This window comes from Haliotis rufescens, unplaced genomic scaffold (assembly GCF_023055435.1).
Source record: "Haliotis rufescens isolate VD_foot unplaced genomic scaffold, xgHalRufe1.0.p SCAF_29, whole genome shotgun sequence".
Taxonomy (NCBI): Eukaryota; Metazoa; Mollusca; class Gastropoda; order Lepetellida; family Haliotidae; genus Haliotis; species Haliotis rufescens.
Genome location: NW_025963990.1, coordinates 1,085,124 through 1,109,653, shown reverse-complemented (window position 1 = coordinate 1,109,653; position 24,530 = coordinate 1,085,124). Strand labels below are relative to the sequence as shown.

Here is a 24,530-nt window from a genome sequence, read left to right as displayed (position 1 = left end):
GCCCTGCCCCGCCCCGCCCTGCCCTGCCCTGCCCTGCCCTGCCCTGGAAAATGTTAATACTTATTATATGTCTGTTTCAATACTGTGTCTCTTCTTTCCTAGTCCTGTATGTGCAACTGTGATTCTTACCAACCCCATCCCACCCCACCCTACCCCACCCCAACCCACCTCGCCCTGCCCTGCCCTGCCCTGCCCTGCCCTGCCCTGCCCTGCCCTGTCCTGCCCTCCTGTCCTGTCCTGCCCTGCCCTGTCCTGCCCTGCCCTGCCCTGCCCTACCCTGACCCGCGCTGCCCTGCCCTGCCCTGCCCTGCCTGGAAATTGTTAATACTCATCCTATGTCTGTTTCAATACTGTGTCTCTTCTTTCCTAGTCCTGTACGTGCAACTGTGATTCTTACCTACAAGCGGAGAGGTACTACAAGAACATCACCAAGAGATCTGTGGATGGGGATGACCCTGGCTACGAGGTGAAGAAGCTGACGGACGAGGAAAAGAAGAAGCTTCAAGGGACAGGATCCATCACTGGCAAGACTGATATCGGGAATCCTAATCTTAACCCAAGGAAGGCCTGTGGAGTACAATTATTTGGAGGTTGGTGTATTTCGCTTCTGTTTGCATGCATATGTTTGTAATGAGAAATGCAGTTTTATACGGTAGCGATGTTCAAACAAATGGACAACGTGAACTGAACAGATAGGCTACAGATTACAACTGTAGTTTCAGTCATGGACCGTGAAGGTGAAGGTCTATGACCAGTACCATCATCAGTAATAAGTGGTCCTCAAGACACATGACATACCTCTTTTATTCTTACATGACTACAGGTGAAGTTTGATTCCAGTATCATCATACATTAACATGACAGTCCTGTTTTCTTCTGATGATATGACGTTATATGAAGATCACATGTCATACATGGTACCGGTATTGTTGGCATTAGCAGTACTGATGATATGCCTCCATACTGTGTATAGGTACAGCAGCCAAGTTAGTGGCATGGTGTGGTTACGGGGACTACCTCAACGAACCTGTAGAAGCAGTGAAAGATCTTCAACATGACCCCTCCACAGATTACCATCAGTACATTGTCAAGTTCACGACACAGAGAGACGAAGCAAGGGGATCAGAGGTGATTTTCGTATAAATTGGACACCATACCAATATCAAATGTACTCAAGTATCTCTGTTCTTGCCTCAATTTAACTTGCTGTTAGCTTTTGAACATGTTCAATGTAACTAATGGTATAAGCTGTCGGAGAAATATATGCTGGCAACGTTCAAGGTGTGCCATTTAGACAGGATAATACTGCCATGAACAGTATGTCTGTATGAGCTGTATGACCACGTGTGGTGAGTGATGTGGGATTAACGCCGCCTGTAACAGTATTCCAGTTATATCACGACGTGTCAGCTTAATGTGGGAGGAAATCCCGAAGTGGTGCAGGTCGTAGACGTTTATCACTTCGATGAAACCCACGAGCACCGGTATGGTGCTGACAAACCTAGGAACATAATCGGACAAACACACAGCGAATTGCGGCGCCTTTGGCGACTGGGCCACCCGTGCCCCCATGACCGCGTGTAACATCAGAATGCGAGAAATACCAGTACCCAGGGACGCATTAACGTTTACCGCGAAAACACACGAAAACCGCTCAGGTACTATCGGACCATTGATTATCATTTAGGCAAACATTAGACTAGAATACAGTATAAACTGACCCTAGAACACAAATCATCATTTCCATCAGAAAAGGCAATATACTGGAGGTTCGTGAATGTCTATACCAATTAATCATATATTAGTTGATCGCATTTAATGATCTCTCTGGTTGTGAGATTGTTTAAAAACATCATACACACAGCATATGACAAACATGCTATAAGTTTAAATTTATTGTTGTAGGTTACCTGGTGCATGGCAGTCTTCATAGACGGGGATCTGCTGACGGAGCAGTGTGGAATACCGCGTCTCTCTCTTGACACCAAACTCTTCCTGGGAGTCTGGAATCACAAGAACTATATTCCTGACACTGAACGAGATTCGGAAGGACACTTACAAGTTTGGAGTGCTACGGCTTCATTTCGTGACCTGGTGATGCCAGCTGACAAGGAGAAGTTGTGTCGCTATGGCAACCCTTTCCAAGGAGGTAACAACGCCATTGTTCGGTATGAGGCAGGAATCGGGTCAGCTTCCGGTGTCTCTGATGTAGTGCCGTACCAGCAGGTGAGATGTGGCGCATGTTGATAAATAACAGTTACAGGTTGACTTGATCGTACACAGATGAATATAATATGTCGAAAAAATTAGAAATATCTGGTAAAAAATATTTTTCAGGTGATAATGAAAACCCTGTGGTAGAGAGTGTTCAACAACACTCACTGGAAAAGTTATTTACGAAACTATTAGGTTTGAAATGGGGTAATTGTAACTTTACACGGAGGGAAGCACGACGGTAGAGATCATTGCTGTACCCGACCAGGACTTGTAGCATCACCTGAATTGCGAATGTGACATCTTCTGTGTCTTGCTCTGAGACTTGTCAACTGACACTAACGTGATGTATGTTTCACTAGGTACATACACCGTGTTTTCCCTGCCTGACGCCCTGTGACGTTACGTCATCTTACTCTAACGTGTTCTATGTGTTGCTAGGTGTATACACCGTGTATCCCCTGCCTGACACCCTGTGACGTTACGTCATCTTTCTCTAAGGTGTCCTGTGTGTTGCTCGGTACATACACCGTGTATCCCCTGCCTGACACCCTGTGACGTTACGTCATCTTACTCTAACGTGTTCTGTGTGTTGCTCGGTACATACACCGTGTATCCCCTGCCTGACACCGTGTGACGTTACGTCATCTTTCTCTAAGGTGTTCTATGTGTACATACTCCGTGTATTCCCTGTTTGACCCCCTGTGACGTGACGCCATGTTACTCTAACTTGCGTTGTGTGTTGCTAGGTATATACAGCGTGTATCCCCTGCCTGACGCCATTTGACGTTACGTCATCTTACTCTAACGTGTTCTATGTGTTGCTAGGTATATACTCCGTGTATTCCCTGTTTGACACCCTGTGACGTTACGTCATCCTACTCTAACTTGTCTTGTGGGTTGCTAGGTACATACACCGTGTATCCCCTGCCTGACGCCCTGTGACGTTACGTCATCTTACTCAAACGTGCTCTGTGTGTTGCTAGGTACATACACCGTGTATCCCCTGCCTGACGCCCTGTGACGTTACGTCATCTTACTCTTCCTTGTCTTGTGGGTTGCTAGGTATATACACCATGTATCCCCTGCCTGACGCCATGTGACGTTACGTCATCTTTCTCTAACGTGTTCTATGTCCTGCTAGGTACATACTCCGTGTATTCCCTGTTTGACCCCCTGTGACGTGACGCCATGTTACTCTAACTTGCGTTGTGTGTTGCAAGGTATATACAGCGTGTATCCCCTGCCTGACGCCATGTGACGTTACGTCATCTTACTCAAACGTGCTCTGTGTGTTGCTAGGTACATACTCCGTGTATCCCCTGTCTGACACCCTGTGACATGTACACATGTGACGCAGCTTGTGACAGCTCATCAACAGACCAGGTCAAGATCACCCTCAACGACCTCAACCTTACAGAAACAACAGTCGTGGAGGGAGAAGTAGTCCCTGTATTGTACTACCTCACAGGTGAGAGAACAACAGTTGTAAAGGGAGAAGTAGTCCCTGTATTGTACTACCTCACAGGTGAGAGAAAACAGTCGTGGAGGGAGAAGTAGTCCCGGTGTTGTACTACCTCAGAGGTGAGAAAACAACAGTTGTGGAGGGAGAAGTAGTCCCTGTATTGTACTACCTCACAGGTGAGAGAATAACAGTTGTGAAGGGAGAAGTAGTCCCAGTATTGTACTACCTCACAGGTGAGAGAACAACAGTCGTGGAGGGAGAAGTAGTCCCTGTATTGTACTACCTCACAGGTGAGAGAACAACAGTCGTGGAGGGAGAAGTAGTCCCTGTATTGTACTACCTCACAGGTGAGAGAACAACAGTTGTAAAGGGAGAAGTAGTCCCTGTATTGTACTACCTCACAGGTGAGAGAACAACAGTCGTGGAGGGAGAAGTAGTCCCTGTGTTGTACTACCTCACAGGTGAGAGAACAACAGTTGTGGAGGGAGAAGTTGTCCCTGTATTGTACTACCTCACAGGTGAGAGAACAACAGTTGTAGAGGGAGAAGTAGTCCCTGTATTGTACTACCTCACAGGTGAGAGAACAACAGTTGTAGAGGGAGAAGTAGTCCCTCTATTGTACTACCTCACAGGTGAGAGAACAACAGTTGTGGGGGTAGAAGTAGTCCCGGTGTTGTTCTACCTCACAGGTGAGAGAATAATCAAATTGTATTTCTTCCTTGTGGGGCTTCTGCCACAGAATCTCTGGTTATCCTCTCAAAGTGGCAACAGTCAGTTCTAATTGTGACCATGTTAAGTCCGTGCCATCGTACACCAAAGACATGATTCGCCTTGTATTATACCTGCAATATTGATGACATGGACGTACAGAAATGTTCATTTACTCGCAAACGTTTCAGTGAAAGCTGTCCTTGGGTCTGGAACAGAGGCCGTATCGTCATCTGACGGCTTCAACATCGACACGTCACCACCACTGTTTGACACCGACGTCATGCTCTACATCGACGTCACCCAGGGCAACTTCACCCCTGTGGCGTACCAGGGATCCAACGACACCATCAAGGCGATATGGAAGTGCAATGACAACGAGAGTGAAATTATGGTAACGCGAGGCTTCTGTGTGTAAAAATATATACATGGTTAAATGTGTTCGGAAATCTTAAAAAGTAGAGGTGTGCCTGCCAGAAGTGTTTTAATGCTTTATCGGGTCCGTTTCATACTGTATCCAACTTGTTGGGGATCAAATATATTAAAGGCAAAATGGAGTGGCCCCGTGGCCAAAGCGCTGATTTGTCACAACATACACCCGGGTTCGATCCCCATACGTGTGTGACGCATTTTTCCCCACCGTGATATCGCTGGACTACTGGTATTATCAAAATGCAGCGGAACACCACACTCACTCACTCACTCTGCTGCTGAATCGTCGACTTTGAGGCCAATTGCAAAGATACCTAGTGGAGGTTATTTAACATGTAACCAACTTTATATAAACTGGGTAAATATCGAGCTACAGGAATACATGTATGACATTACAGAACTACGAGTGGGCGATAGGCAGAGCGCCAGGAGGAGAGGAGTTGCAGACATTTGTAGCAACTGGGGAGTATCCTGGATCGATGAACTCCGGACTTGAGGGCCTCCTGGAACACAACAAGACATACTACGTGACCGTCAGATGTACCAACGGGGGAGGGCTGGTCACAACATACGCTGATCCTAGAGGTGCGTACCTTAATACATCAAACACTAGAGAGTTACTCTTGTTCCAGAGTGGCGTACCTTAATACATCACACAGTAGTGTGTTACTATTTTTCTAGAGGTGCGTACCTTAATACATCACACAGTAGAGTGTTACTATTTTTCTAGAGGTGCGTACCTTAATACATCAAACACTAGAGAGTTACTCTTGTTCCAGATGTGCGTACCTTAATACATCACACAGTAGAGTGTTCTTTTTAAAGAGGTGCGTACCTTAATACATCAAACACTAGAGAGTTACTCTTGTTCCAAAGGTGTACCTTAATACATCACACAGTAGAGTGTTACTATTTTTCTAGAGGTGCGTACCTTAATACACAAAGCGATAAATTATAACATTTTTTCCCGTGGTACGTACCTTAATACACCAAACAGTAGAGTATTACTCTGTTTCAAGAGACGTGTCTGCAGTAGAATAATTGCTACCTTTGAACTTGTGACATTTCTCAATTAGCGTTTTGTCAGTATTTTTTTTAAGAACCTGATTCCACCCTGAATGAATTAATCAATAACGTGAAATTTGTGACTTAGGTGTGACCGTTCTGCTTGAGCCTCCCCTTGTTGATGATGTCAACACGACAATAGTGGGTGCTGAATCCCTTGGAGAGAAAGTGGTGCCGCCAAACTCCATGAAAACCAAAGACAAAAACACCGTGGGTGCTTCCTGGACGGTGTCTGCAGATGAGAGTGTCAGGCGATATGGTAAATGATAATATCATGTATAATGAACGAGCGATATCATTAAAATCAGAAATGTTGCTCCAACAGGTGAATCCATAGCGAACCTTTTTACTGCTAAGACAAATCAGCTCATAGATCTGTTTTTTGCATTATGATCATTTAGCTTAATGTTTTTACATCTCCGCCCTTGTTTCAGAAATGTCGATCTGAACAAAAAGATAACATGTATGTAAAGCTGGAATAGTGCTCAGTGCGGCGTTAAACAACAAACAAATAATGACAAGATACTGAAATCAATATGCTGGTCCAAATGTTCTGCTCGCTCCATGCTAAATAACTGATTCGAAAGCTGTACACTCCTGTGCAGGGTTTGTGAGATCTTGGCGTCGACAGGTCCCGAAACTTATGTCATAAGATCAATCTCATTAAAATCAGATCGTAGTGCTCGCAACGGCGCAGCATAGATCTGTGAACATCCCGTTACATGTCATGTCCGATCGACCTTTTGTCCGACCAATCAGAGACTCCGAATGTGTTTTTAGTCATACAACCTCGAAAAGCTCAACACAGGGCTTTCAGAACAGCAGTGACCACTGATTCCGAATGTTAGACATCATCTACTCTCGCTTCAATAGATAAACATTTAAAACGGAAAAGGAACTTGCCATAGCTCCGTGAGAGTACTGCCAGACAATCTCGGACATAGAACAGACATTCCAGAATTTTGATTCAGTTTTGTTCAGTCCCTAGATCTTGATGTAGCGGCGGCGATAACTAAGATCTGATTTTAATCAGATTGTAATAAAATCGAACGTTTTGAACTAGTTACAAGTACACCTTTATGGGATGCTACGAAGCTTGTTTCTAAATACATCAAGGTATTACGTCATGATCAATAGCATTTTCGATAACAATTGATACTTTTCTTGCAAGAGTTAAGGTGATGACACCAGGTGTTCTCAAAATGTACCTTGGCTCTACCATATATAGGGGCGGCCTATAGGTTGAAGCGTTCGCTCGTCACGCCGAAGAGGTTCCATTACCGACATGGGTACAATGTGTGAAGCCCATTTCTAGTGTCCCCCGCCGTGATATTGCTGGAATATTGCTAAAAGCGGCGTAAAGCCATACTCACTCACTCACTCTGCCATATACATGCATTGTAAATTTGCAGGAAATCATTTTTATGTATTATTATTGACTGACTTTGGATAAAAGAGAATTTTAGTGGACACGGGTGACCCAGTCGTCTAAGGCGACGAAATTCGCTGAGCAGAGTTGCGTCCCTTCGAATCCCCGTTCGCCCCGATTATGTTTCTAGGTTTCTCAGGGTCACTCACTCACTCGTAAAGATCATTTGATCATTAACAACATTGAAATCTTAAGAGCATGAATTACTTCAAGACAACTCTTGTCAATAATATATATACTCATTTCTTATTTTTTTCTTTTATCGTTTCACCATCACAAGTGGTCTGTAGTGAGAGCCTTCGCTGGTCACTTTACCGTAGTTTGCAATCCAATATGGGTACACTGTGCGGAGCTCATTCTTTGTGTCCATTGCCGTGATATAGTTGGAACACTGCTAAACGTGGAGCAACTCACTCACTCACTCACGATAAAATATACAGAAACCTGAAAGACATCTATGCTTCATCTTCAGATTTCTGTGTGGGGAGTTCCGAGGCCAGCATCAGTGACATCTTCCCCTGCACGTGGGTCGGCTACAACACGTCGGGGACGGTTACAGTTGCAGATGGATACCTTAAACTAAATGGCCGTAATATCTACATGCTGAGTCAGTACCAGCCAGGTTACAATGCCTCGGTACCCGGCACCACGGACAAGTCAGCCTTCACCATGGCTCCAGGCACAGAGATGTTCATCTTCATGAAGATGTGTAATGAGGCCCAGCTGTGCACGACCAAGTTGCTGGGCTCCACCATAGTAGAGACAGACAAGTCCACGATGGCAACGTCGTCTGATGGTTCTGCCGTCACTGTAGATGTTGGGGGTGGTGCGAGGAGGAAGAGGGACGTTTCAGGAGTAACGGTATCAACGCCAGATGGTTAGTGTACGAAATAACGTGATAATGACCAGAGCTACGTAGAACCATCTCACTGACTCTTTATCAGACATTGAAAAATTGGTAGAATAGGTCAATATTAACCAATGACTTTCTCTTAAGAAACAATAGGGACAGAATAGGTTACCCTGCCTGGTGCTTCTTGTCAGGGCCGACTTAAAATATGATTGATGTGTTTGGTTTGCCTAGTAGGCCCGATTGTTTACAGGCCACAGTTGAATCTTGCTGTTTGACACTTGATTAAACATACAATGTTGTACAATGTATGTTCGCGTGTTTCATCATCTCATCAAGGTATTGCCTTGTCTGTGATCCAGGTTTACTAGTCGGTCAGAGCATTGTGGCCACTCAGCTCACGAAGCTTGACCTTGAGACAGAATACAAGTCTGACGCCTCTGTGGAGTTTGTCCCTTACATCACTGACCCATCTACATCAACCACAGAAGATGCCTTTACCGACAGAATCCTCAGAAAGAGGCTCAACTACCAGGACACAGACTTCTCCTTCTCTCTCACTAGTGTTGGTAATCTTCCCATGCCAGGGCCGGTGAAGGTGACCTTCACCTATGACCCCACGGTCACCAATACAACCTTGATGCTGCTTCACTGGAATACTGGTACGGCCTAACATTTGTTAATACAGATAATGGTACTCTATACGGAGCCATCTCGATTTACAGGGATACACTGTATAACTAACTGAGGACGCAATAGATCTGTTATACTGTACACGGTGGAGTAAAACAACGTTCAGTCACACAGTGGGATGACCATCGGTCAGACCGTAAAAAGATGTAAAAGTCTTTTATAAAAATCCAGCAATAAATACAACTGAAAGGCAACGTGAAATAAAGAGTTAAAGAGAGTCAATGATGTCTTGTATGATGCAGATGCCCGACAGTGGCAACAGAGCAACAAGACCTGTCACCGTGAAACAGACACGGAGGTCAGAGACCCCGTGACTTCTCAAGTCACGGTCAAAGTGAGTGACATGATGTCTTTTAACAGTTTATGATGAGCCCTGATATGGTAGGGTTCCACGGATGCAGAGGGCTGTCGGGAAGCCTAGTGGTTAAAACATTCGCTTGTCACGCCGAAGACCCAGGTTCTATTCCCGACATGGGTACAATGTGTGAAGCCCATTTCTAGTATTGCTAGAATATTGCTAAAAGCGGCGTAAAACAAACTCGCTCACTAACGCACTTACTCTACAGGTGTAGTTTGTTTAGACAGCTGTAGATTGTTTAGACAAATGTTGTTTATTTAGACAGGTGTACTTTGTTCAGACAGGTGCTGTTTGTTTAGACAGGTGTAGTTTGTTTAGACGGGTTTACTCAGTTTCGACAGGTGTACTTTGTTTAAACAGGTATACTTTGTTTAGACAAGTGTACTTTGTTAAGACAGGTGTACTTTGTTAAGACAGGTGTAGTTTGTTTTGTCAGGTGTACTTTGTTTAAACTGGTGTAGTTTGTAACGGCAGATAATCTTGGTTTAAACAGGTATAGTTTGTTTAGACAGGTGTACTTTGTTTTGACAGGTGTACTTTGTTTAGACAAGTGTAGTTTGTTAAGACAAATGTACTTTGTTTAGACAGGTGTAGTTTGTTTAGACAGGTGTACTCTGTTTAGACAGGTGTGCTTTGTTTAGACAGGTGTAGTTTGTTTAGACAGGCGTACTTCGTTTAGACAGGTGTAGTATGTTTAGACAGGTGTAGTTTGTTAAGACAGGTTTAGTTAGACACATTGGTATTGCTGGAATGAAGTTCAAAGGAGGGAATATCGATGGCCACACGTTTTAACATGCATGTCGAGAGACTAGAGTACCCGACCGTCCCTTTAACATACTAAACGAAGGAAATAGCAGAATGGATGTAAAATGGCGTGGTACTTTGACTTGACCTGTGTATTATAAGCTTACCGGATGTTTAAGTATCATAAATTAACACTTCAAACTTTTAACTGTATCTAGTTGTGTTAGTATGAAAATTATTGAGATCCAATCATCTTCCGCTAAATTATGCAGTACTTTTAACACAGTATGCATTAAAAGGCCGCTGTGAAGGTTAATCATTTCCAACACATATGATAGTTCTGTCTTCAACATGTAATGGACATGCTAAAGACCCTTCTTTGTTCACAGTTGTATAATCTTTGCATATCAGTCATGATATGTGGTGATTGTGTCTATCGTGTTCTGTTTAGGTTTGTAACACAAGGTCGACACCAGACAGCAGCAGTTCCAGACGTCGGCGGTCTGTGTCTGACACGTACTTCACACACCCGACCCAGTTCCTACTGACTTCAGCTCTGACAGAGATACCAAATTCACCTCCTCAGCTCACCAGCACCACGTCTCTTGTCATGCAGGAAGACCAGGGTATGTGTCTCTTAGCTTAGCTCTCTTATCCTACAGGAAGACCAGGGAATGTGTCTCTTAGCTTGTCTCTCCTGTCATGCAGGAAGACCAGGGTATGTGTCTCTTAGCTTGTCTCTCTTGTCATGCACGAAGATAAGGGTATGTGTCTCTTAGCTTGTCTCTCTTGCCATACAGGAAGACCAGGGTATGTGTCTTTTAGCTTGTCTCTCTTGTCATGCAGGAAGACCAGGGTATGTGTCTCTTAGCTTAGCTCTCTTATCCTACAGGAAGACCAGGGTATGTGTCTCTTAGCTTGTCTCTCTTGTCATGCAGGAAGATCAGGGTATGTGTCTCTTAGCTTGTCTCTCCTGTCATGCAGGAAGACCAGGGTATGTGTCTCTTAGCTTGTCTCTCTGGTCATGCAGGAAGATAAGGGTATGTGTCTCTTAGCTTGTCTCTCTTGCCATACAGGAAGACCAGGGTATGTGTCTCTTAGCTTGTCTCTCTTGTCATGCAGGAAGACCAGGGTATGTGTCTCTTAGCTTGTCTCTCCTGCCATAGAGGAAGACCAGGGTATGTGTCTCTTAACCTGTCTCTGTTATCATGCAGGAAGACCAGGGTATGTGTCTCTTAGCTTGTCTCTCTTGTCATGTAGGAAGACCAGGGTATGTGTCTCTTAGCTTGTCTCTCTTGTCATGCAGGAAGACCAGGGTATGTGTCTCTTAGCTCATCTCTCTTGTCATACAGGAAGACCAGCGTATGTGTCTCTTAGCTCGTCTCTCCTGTCATACAGGAAGACCAGGGTATGTGTCTCTTAGCTCGTCTCTTCTGTCATACAGGAAGACCAGGGTATGTGTCTCTTAGCTCGTCTCTTCTGTCATGCAGGAAGATAAGGGTATGTGTATCTTAGCTTGTCTCTCTTGTCATGCAGGAAGACCAGGGTATGTGTCTCTTAGCTTGTCTCTCCTGCCATAGAGGAAGACCAGGGTATGTGTCTCTTAACTTGTCTCTGTTATCATGCAGGAAGACCAGGTTATGTGTCTCTTAGCTTGTCTCTCTTGTCATGTAGGAAGACCAGGGTATGTGTCTCTTAGCTTGTCTCTCTTGTCATGCAGGAAGACCAGGGTATGTGTCTCTTAGCTCATCTCTCTTGTCATACAGGAAGACCAGCGTATGTGTCTCTTAGCTCGTCTCTCCTGTCATACAGGAAGACCAGGGTATGTGTCTCTTAGCTCGTCTCTTCTGTCATGCAGGAAGATAAGGGTATGTGTCTCTTAGCTTGTCTCTCTTGTCATACAGGAAGACCAGGGTATGTGTCTGTTAGCGTGTCTCTCTTGTCATGCAGGAAGACCAGGGTATGTGTCTCTTAGCTTGTCTCTCTTGTCATGCAGGGAGACCAGGGTATACGTCTCTCAGCCTGTCTCTCTTGTCATGCAGGAAGACCAGGGTATGTGTATCTTAGCTTGTCTCTCCTGTCATGCAGGAAGACCAGGTTATATTTCTCTTAGCTCGTCTCTCCTGTCATACAGAAAGACCAGGGTATGTGTCTCTTAGCTTGTCTCTCTTGTCATATACAGGAAGACCAGGGTATGTGTCTCTTAGCTTGTCTCTCTTGTCATGCAGGAAGACCAGGGTATGTGTATGTTAGCTTGTCTCTCTTGTCATGCAGGAAGACCAGGGTATGTGTATGTTAGCTTGTCTCTCCTGTCATGCAGGAAGACCAGGGTATGTGTCTCTTAGCTTGTCTCTCCTGTCATGCAGGAAGACCAGGGTATATGTCGCATAGCTTGTCTCACTTGTCATGCAAGGACATCAGGGTATGTGTCTCTTAGCTAGTCTATCTTGTCATGTAAGAGATCAGGGTATGTGTCTCTTAGCTTGTCTCTCTTGTCATGTAAGAGATCAGGGTATGTGTCTCTTAGCTAGTCTATCTTGTCATGTAAGAGGTCAGGGTATGTGTCTCTTAGCTAGTCTATCTTGTCATGTAAGAGGTCAGGGTATGTGTCTCTTAGCTAGTCTATCTTGTCATGTAAGAGGTCAGGGTATGTGTCTCTTAGCTAGTCTATCTTGTCATGTAAGAGGTCAGGGTATGTGTCTCTTAACTTGTCTCTGTTATCATGCAGGAAGACCAGGGTATGTGTCTCTTAGCTTGTCTCTCTTGTCATGTAGGAAGACCAGGGTATGTGTCTCTTAGCTTGTCTCTCTTGTCATGCAGGAAGACCAGGGTATGTGTCTCTTAGCTCATCTCTCTTGTCATACAGGACGACCAGCGTATGTGTCTCTTAGCTCGTCTCTCCTGTCATACAGGAAGACCAGGGTATGTGTCTCTTAGCTCGTCTCTTCTGTCATGCAGGAAGATAAGGGTATGTGTCTCTTAGCTTGTCTCTCTTGTCATACAGGAAGACCAGGGTATGTGTCTGTTAGCGTGTCTCTCTTGTCATGCAGGAAGACCAGGGTATGTGTCTCTTAGCTTGTCTCTCTTGTCATGCAGGGAGACCAGGGTATACGTCTCTCAGCTTGTCTCTCTTGTCATGCAGGAAGACCAGGGTATGTGTATCTTAGCTTGTCTCTCCTGTCATGCAGGAAGACCAGGTTATATTTCTCTTAGCTCGTCTCTCCTGTCATACAGAAAGACCAGGGTATGTGTCTCTTAGCTTGTCTCTCTTGTCATATACAGGAAGACCAGGTTATGTGTCTCTTACCTTGTCTCTCTTGTCATGCATGAAGACCAGGGTATGTGTATGTTAGCTTGTCTCTCTTGTCATGCAGGAAGACCAGGGTATGTGTATGTTAGCTTGTCTCTCCTGTCATGCAGGAAGACCAGGGTATGTGTCTCTTAGCTTGTCTCTCCTGTCATGCAGGAAGACCAGGGTATATGTCGCATAGCTTGTCTCACTTGTCATGCAAGGACATCAGGGTATGTGTCTCTTAGCTAGTCTATCTTGTCATGTAAGAGATCAGGGTATGTGTCTCTTAGCTTGTCTCTCTTGTCATGTAAGAGATCAGGGTATGTGTCTCTTAGCTAGTCTATCTTGTCATGTAAGAGGTCAGGGTATGTGTCTCTTAGCTAGTCTATCTTGTCATGTAAGAGGTCAGGGTATGTGTCTCTTAGCTAGTCTATCTTGTCATGTAAGAGGTCAGGGTATGTGTCTCTTAGCTAGTCTATCTTGTCATGTAAGATATCAGGGTATGTTTCTCTTAGCTTGTCTCTCTTGTCATGCAGGAAGATAAGGGTATGTGTCTCTTAGCTTGTCAATCGTGTCATGTAAGAGATCAGGGTATGTGTATTTTAGCTTGACGGGAACAGGTTAGCTCGTGGTATTGGGCATCACAAGTCGCTGTAAACATTTACGTCACCAAAGTAAGACATGAATCACTTATGACTCTCTTCCTCCATCATTCAGCCATGCCTTTCTAGTCGAATATTGAAGAGGCCACTCACTAGAGTACAGACTTACATCACTCGTTAATGTTCCAGGTACAATCGTATACCAGATGACGTCCACAGACGCCAATGGAGACGTGGTCAAGTACAAGATTAGTGACAACTTCGCTGTGGCTGATTTAGAACTGACGTTGTCAGAGGATGGATTGTGAGTTGCTACTTCAGACAGCTGTACAGTTGTATATATGTTGGTGTGTAGTATGAGAAAGTCGTGTTCAGAGGATTTGGGCTGGCTCTATGATATGTTTGGAAACCAACGATTTATACCCTGGTCTATGAAAGTCTGCGTCAGTCAGTATCTTGCATTTTCCAAACATATCAAAGGAAAACTTGACACCTTTCTGACACCAATATGTGTGTTGGTGCAACAGCGGGGCATCTGGTAAGCAGGGCAGGCTTACCATTTTCCCGAACACCTGGTGTCATCTCTGATTTTCAGTGATCCATTCATGTAATTGTCACCGCTATATGGCTTTTTACCCACAGGGGAATCGTCGGATAATCGAGATAATATATTTCAGGATGACCTATACACCTGCTACCAACTACTACGGATCAGTAGAGGTCCCGGTAATTCTTTATGAGGTGCCTCAATCTGAGATACCACCGGCTGAAACGGCTGTAAACATCAGCATCATCATCACCTCCGTCAACGACGCCCCAAGCGCCTTCATCTTCAGTGATGGAATCAGTTTCCTTCACGCAGATCCGGCCCATCCAGTCCTGGTAGGCGACATATCAATGTGTTGCTCCCTCTCTAAGTCTACACAGGGCCCATGTTCTTACCGTGAATTCGGTGATGGTAAACTGCTCATTTTATGTCAGATACCGGTACGTTTGCTTGTCACGTCGAAGGCCCAGGTTCGATTCTCCGTAATGATACAATGTGTGAAGCCCATATCTGATGTTTCCCGCCGTGATATTCCTGGAATATTGATTGATAAAAGCGGCGTACAACTATCACTCACTAAATAGTGTTATGTAGAGCTGCCGCAAGCCGTCTTTATCAAGGGAAGCAACCAATTAGCAACATTTTGTGTAAGGAGACCACATGCAAACACCTCACATTGTCAAATAAGGTTTTAACCTTGTTCACAATATCCATTTCACATATTCTGAGCGGGTTGTACATTAGGCGTGTTTAAAGGACTGTTGTCTGGTTACCACCTTCCAACATTGTCCCCATGTTGGGGTATAAATGTGTCTTACCATTGGTCAGTGTAGAGTAACTCGGGGCACAGCTGGTGGGCTGTTTGAATGCTTTCTAGAACTGTCATGTGGTCAGAGCCCTAAATTCCTCTTTAGGGACGGACATGGTTGGGTCATTGGCAAGCATTATGGCTTATACAAGTATACATTTGTGTTTGTTGGTTGTAAAACGCCGCACTCTGCAATATTCCAGCTACATGACGGCGGTCTGTAAATAATCGAGTCTGGACTAGACAATCCAGTGTTTGACATTATGAGCATCGATCCACACAATTGGGATATGATGACATGCATCAACCAAGTCAGCGAGCCTGACTACCCGATCCCGTTAGACGCCTATTACGACAAGCATAGTCGCATCGGTTGCTGAAGACCTATTCTACCCCGGATCTTCACGGGTCAAGTAAACAAGTAAATAATAAAGTTATAGCTATGGAGCTTCAGCTTGGTGCGAAGACCGGACACATCGTCACCAAGACAAGGCGCTAATATAGAAAGGCTTTGTTTATGACAGGGTAATTTGCTTTTCCAGATTCTGCTGGAGCAGGTACGAGTAAATGACAGCAGCCCTACAACATACAGATGGGAATTCGGTGCGTACGACGTTGACGTTGACGACAACATGACCATCTACTACACTCAGCCATCAAGCGGGACCCTCACAGTCGGCGACGTGAACACCGTGGTACCCTGCTCATACAATACGGTCAGTCAGAGACGCATTGCATTCGTGAATTTATAACATGTATTCATATAAAAATGACCCGTCCTATTCAGGGCGTAAATTTGAAACAGTGTCCTCGTGTGGTGTGACCGCCTCTGTGGTCCAGAGCGTCCGTCCGGAGAGCGGAGGATCGGTGTTTCTGCCAACGACCGCATCATACCAAATGACATATAAAGAAGGCATTCGGTATTAAAACAAGGACTGGTCGGCTCGGAGTCAGTATACTGTCTGAGTGGGGTAATCATGTTAAACTGCGGCATGGTATCTCAGTGGACAAGCACTATAAAACCGGCATTAGTCCGGACCAGTAGAAGCAGCCACACACACATGCATGTACGTCGCTGAATAAGTGCAATAATCTTAAAACAGACGTTCATCCCCATTTCTTCTAGTGTAATGGTCCAAACATCAGCGCATATTGTATGGATTTCAGAGCGGCATCCCCTGTGACAGGCTCAACCTCCCCCATCCTCCTGACTCCCTCAACTGGGTCTACAGGACCTTCCAGTACCAACCTGACCCTGGTTACCATGGTTACGATGAGGTCCGTGTATACGCACAGGACCAAGCAGGGGTATACTCGGATGTCATCACTATCAAACCAACTGTTATGGAGAGGCCATGCGCGAATGGAGGAACATGTAAAAGTAAGCTATGATATATATATATATATGTGTGTGTGTGTGTGTGTGTGTGTGTGTGTGTGTGTGTGTGTGTGCTGACCAGCTTGAACTGATTTGGCTGGAAGCCTAATGGTTAAAGCGCTGGCTCGTCATGCCAAAAGCCAAGTTCGAATCATCACACATGCAATCGTCCTACGAAAATACACATCAGCGAAAACTTACTGTAGCCTTTATTATAACATACAGGACCAAACATTTACTGGAAAGATATACCCATTATGATCTGACGCAGAAACTTGTCGCTATAACTGAAATTAGGCCATCGTCAATATTTCACGTGTTTGCCACACTATACTCCTCCATCACCCCTGAATACTGTGAACGACTCATGGACGTCAAATGAGCCAAGCTCCGAACCTGCATGAACCGTGTGCGAACCTTACCGTTGCTTCATATTACAGCAATGTGTAGACTAGATGCCTCAAGAGCTGCAGCACATGTTGCACGAGAAATAGTGCTGATTGGTCGATGTAATCTGAGCGCTCATTGGTCAGAGCACTCGCTGGTTTCCACGTCATTACGATCAGGCCTTGGCTCGATTCGATTAACAATGGCAGCTACATTTCAAAACGGCCATATGTATGCATGGATGATGGACGAACACATTGTATGAAAACCTGCTAAGTATTGATGATGAAATTAAACTGACGTTCCGGTTAAAGACGAGACTTGTCAATTCCTAAGAGGCGAAAATGTTTTCTTTCTCTTGTTCCATCTCTGGAGCAGATGTTTCTAATCTATACTGCACAAAACAAGTTACGACAGATATGAAAGAATAGGGTGTTCTTTAACTTCTTTTGAGTAGTATATATCAGAACACTAAGTTGAATACCAACAAAAAAAGAATTACCTACAAAGTCACAGTTAAAAACACGGATTGTATATATCCTACAATCATACTGGTTGAAGGAAACCTTTTTAAGGATTTGAAGCGGGGAATATTCATTGAATGAGTAAGTTAATATTTAACGTCACATTGGCAATAGAATCTTTATTGAAGTGATTCGCGACGTATGAAAAGTTTTCATGACAAACATCTTCCCTTTCATGAATTTGAAAACAAACAAACTAGGATTCATTTTGTTCTCGGTTCGATTAACAACTGACAAACATACTTCACAGCTGTTTGGACACAGAGAAAGAAAGCAGCACATTAGCCATAACTTAACATTATTAAAATCGATAAGTCTTCCAGTTAAAAATATTCCTGGACACGAATAACTCGATAAGACTCGCTGTAAGAATCGCAGAATGATTAGCTCTTTGTCATACAATCTCCACAAAATCCCCACATGCCACACACCTATTTCAAGTTATACCTTCACATACATAATTTCAGGCAAGAAGGAAAGCGTGTACAACTGCACCAACTACCGCCGTGCTGAAGGTTTTGACCTCTACTATGAGTGTGCGTGCGCACCTGGCTGGACCGGCATTCATTGCGAGGATGACGTCAACGAGTGCAGCAGCTCTCCGTGTTCCTGGCCGTACGTCTGCTACAACGACGTCAACAGATACTACTGCGCATGTGCAAAAGATAATCCAAAATGTGATGGGTTGCAAGCATGGATGATCGGTCTGATTGTGTTGGCGGGGATATTGATAATCATCTTATCCTTGCTAGCTTGGTATCTCTGCATGCTCAAACGAGGGTAGGTACTGCGCATGTCCGCATGGCTACGTCAATCAATGGGTGCGTCAATCAATGGCTACGTCAATCAATGGCTACGTCAATCAATGGGTACGTCAATCACCTGTCGAGTATAAAACGAGTAAGACACTAAATATAACACGACGTTCCAATTCCATTCAAATTGCCGAAAATAGACATTGAGAGGACCTACTGGTATGACGATATAAGCTCTATAAGTTTAGCCGACGAAGGTGAAAATGAAATTCTAGTTTCTTATTTCTAAACAAGAACTATCCTTTACTTAATATTTACATTTTCTTTACAAACAACTTTAATTCAACCCTTACAAAAGGGCTTACAACTATATATCACCTGCTTTACAAATCAATCGACCCATAGTTCACAACGTTGAATAACATTATAATATGAAGAACAGTAATTTTCTGTGGAGGTCAAATTTGCACAATGAAAAGGCGATCGATATTGGAAGGGAAATAACTCTTTCTGTTATGTGTTATCAGAAACACGTAAGGCAGCCTCGTTTTATCCCAAGGAAAGAGATGGGCCCACAACCTATTTGGTCTTTAAACCAAGTAAACCTAGTAATGCAAAAGTGTCTCAAGTACACCTCTGTTCTAACTTCAGCTGGTCGAATGAATCCTTTTCAGCAAACCTTGGTGCTTTCACAAGTGCGTAAAATCCTCACTTGTACATTTTTTCGATGTATAGATAAATTCCGAAGATAAGAACTGTTTATGTGTTACAGAAAACAATATTTACCTACTGTGTCATGATTCTGGCAACATTTGTATAAGGAAGAATATGCATGCAGTCAACCCAGGTAATTTAGCATGATTCAATAACTGGTGTGAGCTGGAATGTGCAAGAACTTTGTGACAAGGTAGTTCACTGAGGGATGTTATATTAGTGTGATACATCTGCTTGCTTTTTATAGTTGATCACTGATGGAACGTTTGTTGGCATGGTCATGGCTTACGTATACTGCATGTTCAGTCTTATCACGCCAGTGGAAGTTGTGGTTACATTTTTTTATAAATATCGCATAGTTTGCATGGATTTCTTATTACTCTTTTATTCTTCGTTTCTTTATAAACATACCACCTGTTAACACGCTCCAACCATTATCCTTTTCACTTTCATTGGAAGAAACAAAAGTCCATGTAGCTTGGAAGGTCATTGAAGAACGTTCACTCCAAAATGTGTGAAATGACCACTTATCCAAAATTTCAAGCAGTCGAATGAGTTCATTCTCAGAATAATTCCTGATGCAGAATGCATTGGCTAGCACCGGATCAATGGGTGTAGTTTGGAATTGCTTTGCATTGTGTACTGCGAGAGTCGTTATGATATGTTTAAATACAAGATATGGCTGAAGAGTTGTAAGCTAGGAAGGATGTATGGTACACCCTTAAAAGTTTCCGTGTATTAAATACATTACGTCCCGTGTTTACAGGCTGCATTTGAACTAAATACACAACCAGGCAGCATAGTTCTGCAGGCAGCAAAGTGACCAGGTATTCCCTGTTGATGAAAATGCACAAAACTGGTAACCGTGCTGTCATAAAGTATCGCCAACTGAAAGGGCTAAGTCCAACAGCCATACATGCGGACATGGTGTCAACGTAAGAGGATGATACTCCTTCTTTTGCCACTGTTATGGAGTGGGCAGCGGAGTTCAAGAGGGGAAGAGAGAACTTTGATGATGATCCAAGATCAGGAAGACCTTCAACCGCACTTACTAAGGAATAAGACACATGATAAGACAGATAATATGATTATGGAGGATCGACGACTCACCACACGTCACATAGCCAATACAGTCGGCATCCCCTATGAGAGAATTGGAAACATTCTTAAGAATGACCTGGGTGTGACAAAGGTTTCAGAACACTGGGTTCCAATGCTTCTGTCTCCTGATCAGAAACGGTTTGGGTTTCCCATCTCTCAAGATAATTTTCGTCGTTTTGAAGCAGACCCATTAGCTGGCAACATGATGGCTTCAGTAGTTTGGGATTCCAACGGAATCCAATTGTGAACGACCTCACAAGAGGTCAGACCATTTATGGCCGATATTGTGCTAATCTGCTTTAGCAACTGCGTGAGAATATCAAGGCTAAATGACGTAGAAGGCCCACGAAACGTGTGTTGGACCATGGACCTGTGCACAAGTATGCTGTTGCCATGGCTGCAGTGCATGAGTTTCGATTTGAATTATTGAATATCCTCTGTATTATTCGTCAGAGATCCACGTCTTTCCAAACTTGTAGGAAGAACTGTCTGGCAAGCATTATACAAAATGGTGATGACATCATTTATGCTGTGGGGAACTTTTTGGGATGAAGGCGCACCAGCATCCTTGAAAGACGTGTGTGGACCTCAGATAATACTTAGAGCAGTCCATCAAAGTTAGGTTCAGAACTCTTCAGCCACTCCCCGTATATAGTCGAAAGTAAGATGGCATTTGTGTTTGGGAAATAACGTAGTTCGTGACATGGTTACGTCTGAAGTGTTTGGTGTATCCCTGGGGCATATAACACATATGTGTGTCTTACAGAACGGTATGTGTGTTATTGTCCTGCATAAAGGTACATGTTTAGATTATAAATATATCATATACCTTCTTCCAAAACAGTTCGACCAGATATGATTCTGACCAAACAACTCTGAAAATGGACAACAACTAATTTAAACTTGCAAATACTGATACGTTATAAGTTTCAATCTCGCAACCCTTATGTGTAAGTTTCTCATTTTAACACGGTTGAGTACTTGTTCTTATAAATACTCAATGGCTCAAGGGTTGTCTTAAATAATTCGTCATGTCTCGATTATAAATACACAAAATGAAACCTAAATACTTGCTGAAAACCAACATGAACGCCTGATGGCATGTTTACAATGATTCGAAAGTGCACAGTTCTAGGAGTGTGTCACTTTGGTTCGGTTTGACTCTGTATCTTTTCAAATGCCAGACGTACAGGTGTGAATCGTGTTGGTTATGAGGTCTAACACTGCGCTGACCTGCTACAAGAGGATGTCCATGCCACTTTGGTAGCGGCAATTACTGACAAGTTCTTCAAGATTATTTACACATTGTTTTCCAGACGTTTCCACTGGTCATTGACATTTTACAAGATCTTCCGTATCCGACCTAAGGGATCCAGAACACCCTTTGTCAATGAAGGCTTTAGTGATGTAAGTATGTTGAGAAGTTTAGAGTACACCAATGTGGCAATACTCCAGCAAGACTTCAGAAGGGACGAAGACATCAGAAAAGGCTTAACTAGTATACTATAACCAGTATGCTTCCCCGTGTACCATTGATAATATAGCTCCTGTTCATTCAACACGTAGGGTTAGCAGTCATGGTTGTTTCTTCACAATTAGCTATAGAAGTCTTTTAATTATTATTTTTAATTTCTGTCTATTTCGTAACTAGATTCCCAGTCCCCTTGACATATAGTTATTACTAACTTTGCAGTGAATGTCCATGATTGCTGCGTTGTTGATAATGCCCGCATAATGTAAACAAATATGATGCTCACACTCTCATCCACTCTTTCGTTTGACACGACTGCTATTCAGCCAAATCTTAATCTGTGACAATTTACCTCGTGAAAAGTTATCAATCATGAGTAATGAAGAATTTTTTTTTTGTAAAAAATAAGTAAAAAATTGTAAAATTGGATTGTAAAAAATAAGTAATTACTTCTTTCAGGATTTGAGCGGAAGTGAGAAAAGCCATAAGGTAAGTGTCAATATTACCTCATAGTCAACAACATAAACTTGAACCTCAAATGTAATGTAAGTCCGGACACTGATTTGCCCGGACACCTTTTTGATGAGTACAAAGGTTACTCTACGTAATTCTCTAATTGGCTTTATTAAAGAAACAAACGACTCGTGGGCGTTTTTATCATACAATAAATCCCTCCAGGGAGAATAAATCAGGAGGGGCGCAACCCCGAGTGGTTTATTATCCCTGCAGTGTTTTATTGTACGACAAACAACGACCACGAGTCGTAGTTTTATTTCTTATATGAGATATCTATATTTTTATAGCCTCTTAATGGGTGTTAATAAAATGTACAAGCTTCAGAAATGTTTACAAGTATTTACTGATGACTCAACTAAGCATTCTGTATCCTATTAAGTAGTATCTCCCAATACGAGTCCTCTGGAGGTCGCAGGGGTGGTCGGGTAGCCTAGTGGTTAAAGCGTTCAGTCGTCACGCCGAAGACCCGAGATCGATTCCCTACATAGGTACAATGTGTGAAGCTCATTTCTTGTGTCCCCCGTCGTGATTTTGCTTGAATATTGCTAATAGCGGCCTAAAACTATACTCGCTCACTCGCTCACTCGCTCACTCGCTCACTCACTCACTCTAGAAGTAGCCATTTTGACAGTGGCGACACAGGCTTAGACCTTGCACTGTAGGCACGTTCTTTTAGGATAGGTCGTCATCCAATTATATTCATATTAAACTGTTCACAGTCCCGTGCGTTATCCGGAGCGTCCGGCGTGTTCATGCCCAGTCGGCGGCCAGATGACCCCACAACTCCGATGAGGTCAGAACGATCTCTGCGACCGGTGCCCCATCTTCACGACCACGATGCCGTGAGTAACTACAGCTTGGTTATTTAAATGTACAAACATTGCAGAATACTCCGCTTACAAAAGTATGTCCATGATATCACGGCTTAAAGTGATGCACGAGTTTCGTATAAAACACCAAGGATCACAATCAGGACGAATCCGGAATTAAAACGCAGGACCAGTAGCTTTCCAGACATGGAATGCTGAAAATGTACTTACTAAGTTGGTGTTTTTTTCTCCAGGCAAGAGTCCTAACCAGTGAGCCACATCTGGGAGAGGCAAACATCCGCTTTGTCCACTCCAGACATCAACTGTCTCGTCCTGACTTCACTCGTGGTGCAACAACGGACCGGCCCAGAACACCAGTCGAGGATTACGAAGAAAGACCAAGCAGTTCATCCTCTCTTATCAGGGGCAAGTCTCTGGGCAGAAGAAAGTCACGCCGTGTCGCCCCCGGCCCCGAACCGGAACCAGACTATGATGCTTGAAGAACTCCAGAAATTATTAGATAGTTGTCTTTCAGAAAATGCTTAAATGTAACTTACTTTTTGTTATTTGTAAACACATGTCGTGCAAATGGTTGATTTAAAAATAAAGGTTACTTTACTGAATGTTGAAAAAATCAGCTAATTAAATAATAATCCCCAGTCTAATAATCTAATTACAAGGGCTTCCATTGATGGAAACTGCTGACAGGATGTCATCGATAAATGATATATGAATGTTGGCTGTGTGTTTCTATTAATGAAATCTCACAGATTATTCCTCTGCTGTTGTAAGAAAGTTTAAATTAGCGTCAAGACACGCATATAACTCGAGCGGACATTGGAAAGTTGAATATGAACTTTGTTGAAGTTAAAAAAGTTAAAAACATGTATATTTTAATCCGTTTAAGACGGTTATATTAAATATTCACTTTCAAGATCAACGCTGAAGATTGTACTTGCATTTATCACAACCGATCACGCACCAGACATGAATGTATTAATGAATCGCATAATTGTACTTTTTAATATAGTTATTGACATTTTTCTCCAAAATAAATATTCTTCAGCAAATCAAACGTTGTTTTCGTCAGTATATTCCCTCTCGGTCGTGATGGAGGCCGAGGTCCGGTCAGACCGTCGAAGGGGTCGAGTCCGGGGTCGATTGTTTCGTATATTGACCTCGTCCGTGTTCGTTTATTTGTTGTTTAACGCCACACTCATCAATATTCCAGCTATATGACGGCGGTCTGTAAATAATCGAGTCTGGACCAGATAATCCAGTGGTTGACATCATGAGCATCGATCCAAACATTTAGGATACGATGACATGCATCAACCAAGTCAGCGAGCCTGACCACCCGATCCCGTTAGTCTTACAACAAGCATAGTCGCCTGTTACGACAAGCATGGATTGCTGAAGATCTATTCTACCCATGATCTTCACGGGTCTCGTTTGGAGTTATTATTCGTTGTGTTGTACCGATATTCACATACAGTTTTTGAACTCTTGAACCGTCCTGTTTCATTACAATAACATAGCTGCCAACCGTACAATGTTAGTACCAGACGCCATCTTGTTTTCTAGGAGACGAGTCAATATTCATCACGTGACAGGCCAATAATGATCATGTGACGAGTAAATATTCGAATGTCAGTGTCTGTCATGATT

At 43.4% G+C, this 24,530-nt stretch overlaps 1 protein-coding gene across 1 annotated transcript in view; it reads left to right on the top strand.

Moving 5' to 3' along the window:
- LOC124137742 overlaps positions 1-23,937 on the top strand; it is a 134,959-nt gene extending 111,022 nt beyond the window's left edge. The window contains exons 121-140 of the mRNA XM_048402758.1: positions 371-590; positions 974-1,128; positions 1,906-2,226; positions 3,517-3,685; positions 4,579-4,781; positions 5,218-5,404; positions 5,973-6,143; positions 7,786-8,190; positions 8,526-8,825; positions 9,099-9,190; positions 10,410-10,584; positions 14,042-14,156; positions 14,530-14,734; positions 15,750-15,923; positions 16,375-16,588; positions 17,964-18,276; positions 21,383-21,473; positions 21,997-22,026; positions 22,773-22,895; positions 23,117-23,937. Of these exons, the coding sequence (XP_048258715.1) occupies positions 371-590; positions 974-1,128; positions 1,906-2,226; positions 3,517-3,685; positions 4,579-4,781; positions 5,218-5,404; positions 5,973-6,143; positions 7,786-8,190; positions 8,526-8,825; positions 9,099-9,190; positions 10,410-10,584; positions 14,042-14,156; positions 14,530-14,734; positions 15,750-15,923; positions 16,375-16,588; positions 17,964-18,276; positions 21,383-21,473; positions 21,997-22,026; positions 22,773-22,895; positions 23,117-23,362 (3,909 nt within the window). The 3' untranslated portion in view covers positions 23,363-23,937. The remainder of the gene's footprint in view (positions 1-370; positions 591-973; positions 1,129-1,905; positions 2,227-3,516; positions 3,686-4,578; positions 4,782-5,217; positions 5,405-5,972; positions 6,144-7,785; positions 8,191-8,525; positions 8,826-9,098; positions 9,191-10,409; positions 10,585-14,041; positions 14,157-14,529; positions 14,735-15,749; positions 15,924-16,374; positions 16,589-17,963; positions 18,277-21,382; positions 21,474-21,996; positions 22,027-22,772; positions 22,896-23,116) is intronic.
- The last annotated feature ends 593 nt before the right edge of the window (positions 23,938-24,530 follow it).